Below are 6,699 nucleotides of genomic sequence, written 5' to 3' on the forward strand. Positions count from 1 at the left end.
TCAGAACATCACAGGAAAAAAGCTGCTAGCGACAGATGACATTTACTGCAGGGTCAGGATGGCAGCACCCAGGACCACCAGGTTTTCCAGACTTAGATAGAAACAAAAGACTAACACAAGTCACAAAACACATTGGGTGATTTTGAATGGCAAAAGCAAATTCAGGAAAGCTTTAAATTTATATAGAAGCATCCCCACCCCCACCCTGCCATTCCATCTCCTCCTCACCCTGGGAGAAAACTCACCATTTCCACCCTTTTCTTTTGACTTGTTCCTTAGTTTCTTCTTGGCAACACTCACGTTGATCTTGCAGCCTTCAAAGGTGGCAATCTCCTTGAGGGCCCTCTGAACATCTTCCAGCATAGAAAAAGTGACATAGCCAAAGCCTCGACACGCCTTACTTCCTGAGCAGGAAGGGGGTGGGGGAGAGATAATCAATTACCTGAATTAATTCTTCATTACCAGATTCCACCATTATCATGGCCACAGAGAAGACTATTAGGACCAAGCAAATGAATAGTTGTAAAATAAAAACTGTAACCTGCCTTTGCCTTTTTTGGTATGCTTTTATTTAATTTAACATTTAATTTAACATTCAAAGCTAGTAGTTTCCCACCTCAGAGTAAAAGCCAAAGTCCTTGCAATGGCCTATGAGGTCCTACATGATCTGATACCCAGATTTCATCTCCTAATTCCTTCACTCCACTTCAGTCCAGTCTCCCCGGTCTCCATGCTACTCCTCCATATACCAGGCACAGTCCTGTTCAGTATCCTTGAGCTTGAAGTTTCCTCTGCCTAGACCCCAACCCCCAACCCCCAAAAGACACATGTTCACTCTCTCACCTCCAGGCCTTCCCTGGCTACTCTATCTGTAACTGACGCTACACTACACCCCTTATACATTCCCCCAACACACTCACACACACACACTCCCTCTCCTTCCCTAACTTATGTTTCTCGTTAATATTTACCACCATTATCACTATGTATTTTGACTATTTGTTTACTGGTTGTCTTCCCTGTCTTGAATAAGAGCAAGGTGTTTGGTTTGGTTTTTGCACACTGCTGTATCCCTGGGACCTAAAACAATGCCTGGCACATAGTAGGCATTCAATAAATATATCTAAATAACTGAGAAAATGAATAACATGTTGGTTAAGAACTCTGGGTCTGGTGATCAAATTCTGGGTCTGCTACTTTGTAGCCATACAAACTTAGCTAAAGCTACCAAATTTCCCTAAGCGCTACATTCCTGGTCTGTAGAATGGGGTTAAGACTCTCTACCTAACAATAATGCTGAGAAAATTAAATGAGATAATATGTGTGGAACTCAGCACTGTACGTGGCAATCAGCTGACTCTCAAGCCTTACTGATGTTTCATTGGAACGTAGCTAATTTCACTGTTAAATAAGATCTTGTATGTGAGTGTGCATAATAAAAGGAAAGCGCTAAACTTAAGGGAATGTTTTGATTTTCAGAAAGAGCCCTATGGACTCATTTAGGACAGAGTCAGTTCGGAAAGAAAATTCCCAGACCCTTCTTTCACGGACGGCTAAAGAATTACCGCAAAGTTAAGTTTGGGAAGGTGTCCTTACCCACCTCCCCCCATCCTGCCCTGGCACCCCGGCCTCCTACCTTTCTCAGTCACCACGCCCCCTACCTTTCTCGGTCACCACGAAGCACTGCTTCACCGGCCCCACCTGACTGAACAGCTCCTCCAGCTGCTCACTGCGGGCGGACGAAGGGAGGCGGCTCACAAACAGGGTCAGCCCGGCCATGAGGCCGGGAAACAGAGGCACCCTTGGCTGCGAATGAACCAAACCGCAGCACGCGTGTCCAGGCACAGACCACGCCGAATAGACAGGAGATTCCGGAAGTGCTCTTTACTCAAAAGAGTCCGAAGGGAAACGTGGTGGGACGCGGACAATACGTTCCGGAATAAAAAGAAAAATGGTGACACCCGGGGCGGAGCTTCTCGTACAAGCACTGCTCCACCCACCCACCCACCCCCAACCTCCCGCCTCGGCTTCTCAGCTTTTTACCCTGCTTAAAAATCTCACTTCCACCATCCCAAATTTACCAGGACAGGCAGAAGGCGTATTTGCCCGCGGCCTAACCCAGGATCTGACATCCATATAATGGATGTTTGATAAATCGTTTCTTAAGTGACACCACAGATTCCCAGATTACGTGTACAAAATGTACCCAGAATGCACGTAGACACAGGTACAGCACACATATCATTCAAACAATTTTCATGTTCTCAGAGAATGTGAGACATCTGTCACACTGTAACGTAACTATCAACTGTTCTATAACTGTTCGCAGAGAAAGTATAGCTGTTAAAGTACACATAGAAAACATCGTATGCTGGGTAACTCGGTTTGTTAGAGTCCTTCCAGTACACCAAGTTTGTGGTTCGATCGGGAAAGGGCACAGACAGGAATAAACCAATGAATGCATAAACAAGTGGAACAACAAATAGATATTTCTCTCTCTTTTCCTTTTCTCTTTAAAATCAATAATAATAATGAAATAGATTGTACACAATTATTCTTTCAATAAATATTTACTAAGATCATATTATGTGTCAGGCACGAGGGATAAAATTGGTGAGAAAAGGGGGTGAGCAGTGGAGACAGGACCTGACCAGTGGTGGTGCAGTGGATAGTGCGTAGACCTGGAACACTGAGGTTCCAGTTTTGGAAACGGAGGTTGCAGGCTTCAGAGCAGGCTCATCTGGCTTGAGCACAGGTTCACCAGCTTGAGCACGGGGTCATTGGCTTGAGCAAGGGATCATCAAAATAATCCCATCAAAATGATCATTTTGATGATCCCATAGTCACTGGCTTTAGCCCAAAGGTTACTGACTTGAGCCCAAAGGTCACTGGCTTGAGCCCAAGGTCACTGGTTTGAGCTAAGGGGCACTGGCTCGATTGGAGACCCCTGATCAAGGCACCTATGAGAAGCAATCAGTGAACAACTTAAGTGACACAACTAAGAGTTGATGCTTTTCTTTTTTTTTTTACAGAGGCAGAGATAGACAGGGACAGACAGACAGGAACAGAGAGAGATGAGAAGCATCAATCATCAGTTTCTCGTTGCGCGTTGCGACTTCTTAGTTGTTCATTGATTGCTTTCTCACATGTGCCTTGACCGTGGGCCTTCAGCAGACCGAGTAACCCCTTGCTGGAGCCAGCGACCTTGGGTCCAAGCTGGCGAGCTCTTTGCTCAAGCCAGATGAGCCCGCGCGCGACCTCGGAGTCTCGAACCTGGGTACTTCCGCATCCCAGTCCGACGCTCTATCCACTGTGCCACCGCCTGGTCAGGCAAGAGTTGATGCTTTTCATTTCTCTTCCTTCCTTTCTATCTCACTAAAAACTGGGGAAGAGAGGCTGTAAGGTCGCTGCTTTCATGGAGAATACAATCCGTGTGAGTAGACAGATAGCAATAAAAAATTACAAACGAATCATAGCACATATACTGCAAGATCACATGAGTACACACCCAAAGCAGATGTAACATCCAGTTTATACACAGACCTACAATCCAGGTCCTACCAGAGACAGAGATCTTCCCTCAGGTCTGCTTATCAGACAGACACAGGCTAAGGGAATTTCACTGGTCAGGAGATCTCAGTGCTCCTGGATCCTGAAACACAGAGAATGTTTGCCACCTCATTGGGCTCAGGAACTGACCTGAGTGCAAAACTGCAGCACCCTGTGCACAATCCAGCTGAAAAAGTACCCAGTGCATTTGTTAAATTATTTTTAAATGATATAACCTGAATACATAGTAGTAAAACTTCAAAAAGTGCAAATGGTACAGTGAAAAGTAACTTCCATTTTCTCCCCAAACCGCATTTACTTTCAATAAATTATGGATGGATGATGTCTGGTTTAATGGGGAGGTGGAGAACACAACATCAGATTTATGAAGACCTAGATCCAAGTAAGTATTGTAATATATACTTAAAAGAAAATGCCACGGTTATTTTGAAACACATAACTCAGGAGAGAAAGTATTGAAATACCAAACAGATTATTAAGGCTATGGAGTTAATCCCATCTGGGATAAAGAGAGACAAATAGAAGGAAATGGGATGGGTTGTTCAAAGAGGGTTGGGTTGCACATTCCTTCCTTTTTTTCTCCTCCTCTCCTGCCTCCTCAACCACCTTAGCAATCATAATTCCATCCCCAAAGATTAAACTGCAAGCCTCAGGGCCCCGGCTATGGGGAGGCCTTCCCAGTCCTGGCTACAGTGTGCACAGGAAAGAGAACCCAAAGAAGGTTGAGCCAACATTCCATTGGGACACCCCCTACAATGCTAGGTTTTAAGTATTTAGAACCCAAACCTTCCTTCAAGTACAAAATGAAACTGTGTCCCTATGTCCATCAGGGGGCAGCAGCCAACCGCAGTATAGAGCAGTTTTGTGCCCAAGGGGTGGATAACAACGCAGCTGACACTTTTTATACTGCTCAAATTTCAGACCTGGCCCCCCATCTTAGCCTCCCAGTCTCAGCCTCAGCCCCTTCTCCTCCTATCCATTCATATCAGGGATGCCACATGGTTCTTTAATCAGGAATATTTGCTCATCCATCTACCCAGAACACATGCAGGGTTCTTTATTAAATAGCAGGGATTGTGGTATCCTGTACCACACCAGCAACGCGGCTTCCAGGGGAAATAAACTGCGGGCCTTTCTCTCATCCATCACTGTGCAGGAGTGAGGAAAGGAAGTATATACAAGAGGCTTGGTCTGTTCTCAGCCAGTCTCTTCAAAAGCCCCATCCCTCTGGCTCCACTCCCCGCTGCAAGCCAAATCTTCTTATATCACTGCACACTTGTTCACAGCACTTCTAATAACTGTTACTAGTTACTTGTTCTACTGTAATTCTTTATAAGAGTAACACTTTAGTGTCTGCCTTCCCCAAAAGGCTTCCAACTGTTTAAGTTCAGGCTAGCATCACCTTGTTCACCTCTCTGGTCCCAGCACCTAGCACATTGTAAGCATCCAATAAAATGTCTTAAAGAAATTGAATGAATGAAGGTGAGTTTCTCTCTCTGTCCCCTACAGTGCTCAGAATGGGAACTGAAGGATGTATGCTTCAGGATTACCGAGACTCCTCTGGAAAGCCCGCTTTGGGTAAGAGCTGAATTATGAGACAAAAGAGAAGGGTTGTCTCACTGATGTCTCAGCCTCTATATAAAGTCAAAGGTAATGCTTTGGGAAAAGTATTGGAACTGGTAAACAACCAGCTGTATTCCCCTGCACTGCCTCCCATCTCACCAGCCCCACTCAGAGCTTCCAGACAGAAAAGCTGTGTGTGTGTGTGTGTGTATGTGTGTGTGTGTGGTGTGTGTGTGTGTGAGAGAGAGAGAGAGAGAGAGAGAGACTGACTGACTGGGGTATTGGAAGCTTGAACCCAAAAAACCCTTGATGGGGAGAGTGAATGAACAGCTAGCAAGGATGGCAGAGAGAAGTCGACCATGGGCAGAGGCAAACAGCGAGCACCCCTTCCATGACACAAAGCAGCTCCAATGCTGGGGCACTACAGCCACTACGACACCAGTGAGAAATGCCTGTAATTAGGAGGCTGGCAGTTCTCTGGGCCTCAGCCCAGAGTGACGATGCAGCAAGAATTTCTGAGCCAAGCCGAGCCAGGTGATGGAGGAGACACAGTCAGAACCATTCCAGTACCAACCCTCAGCCATGCCTGCCTCACCAGCCTCTCATTTTCTTCCTGAAGATGATTGCTCACTCCCTACCCCACCCCCAGGCACCACTGATTCCCCTCCTCCTTCTGAGGTCCCAGGCCCTGTACACTCCTCTCAGCCAAAACAGATCTTCATGTGCAAGGAGAGCAGTGCTTTGATTCTCCGACTAGTGCACTGGGTCTGATCTCCCTCTTGGCTTCCCTCTTGGCTCCCTCCCTTCCCTTCTCAAATTCCCACCAGCTGATGGACAGAGTTGGAAGAAAACCCACTCCTATTTCTGTTTTTCCACTTCAAGCCTAGTATGTGTGCCCCTGTAGGTTTCCCTGTAATGTGCAGGACATCTGCCAAAACACTGCCAGATTTTTGTTTTCAAACCTAATGTATGACCCCATTTTAGTGCCGCTCTGAACTTCTTGCATTTTAGCCAAATGATAAATGCACGCTACAGAACCCAGAGCCAAATGCTCTGGACGAGGAAAGGATTACTGAGTGCTGGTGGTTTGGAGGTATTTGTGGATCTCTGCACTGTGAGTTACTGCTTTGGTAAGTAGGATGTGGCCGGGGTTTGGGGACGACAGGCTTTCTTCAGGGAGGATCTGCACCTATGGGAGGTAGGTGTTCTCCAAGGGACTGTGAGTGTAACCTTGAAAGGGTCCTGTTGGTAGGTGGAGCAGGTGTGAATTACTCTGGAAATATGGCAGGGAGATTTCTCGGGATCCCCGCTCAAGGTGATCAAGCCCTTGATATGTGTATTAACCTTTCCACGAAGAACTTTACCACTAACTAGTCCCTAGCCCTCCGCCCACCAGGACCTGAAGCCAGGCTCCTAGGAATGCAGACATTTCTCCCAGACTGTAGAGTTTCTGCCTTACCTTTCAGGGCCACATTCCATCTCTAAAAAACCCACTTCCCAGAGAGTCAAAGGACCTTCCCTCTTTCCAGCCACAGGACAAGACTCCTTGAAGTTGAGAGTAACGAC

At 46.4% G+C, this 6,699-nt stretch overlaps 1 protein-coding gene across 1 annotated transcript in view; it reads right to left on the reverse strand.

The window, feature by feature from the left end:
• Positions 1–1,868, reverse strand: part of RBM28 (RNA binding motif protein 28) — a 32,687-nt gene extending 30,819 nt beyond the window's left edge. Inside the window, exons 1-2 of the mRNA XM_066262226.1 lie at positions 1,662–1,868; positions 246–404 (exon numbers count right to left, since the gene is read on the reverse strand). Of these exons, the coding sequence (XP_066118323.1) occupies positions 246–404; positions 1,662–1,779 (277 nt within the window). The 5' untranslated portion in view covers positions 1,780–1,868. The remainder of the gene's footprint in view (positions 1–245; positions 405–1,661) is intronic.
• Between the last annotated feature and the right edge of the window lie 4,831 nt (positions 1,869–6,699).

Source organism: Saccopteryx bilineata, chromosome 2, assembly GCF_036850765.1.
Source record: "Saccopteryx bilineata isolate mSacBil1 chromosome 2, mSacBil1_pri_phased_curated, whole genome shotgun sequence".
NCBI lineage: Eukaryota > Metazoa > Chordata > Mammalia > Chiroptera > Emballonuridae > Saccopteryx > Saccopteryx bilineata.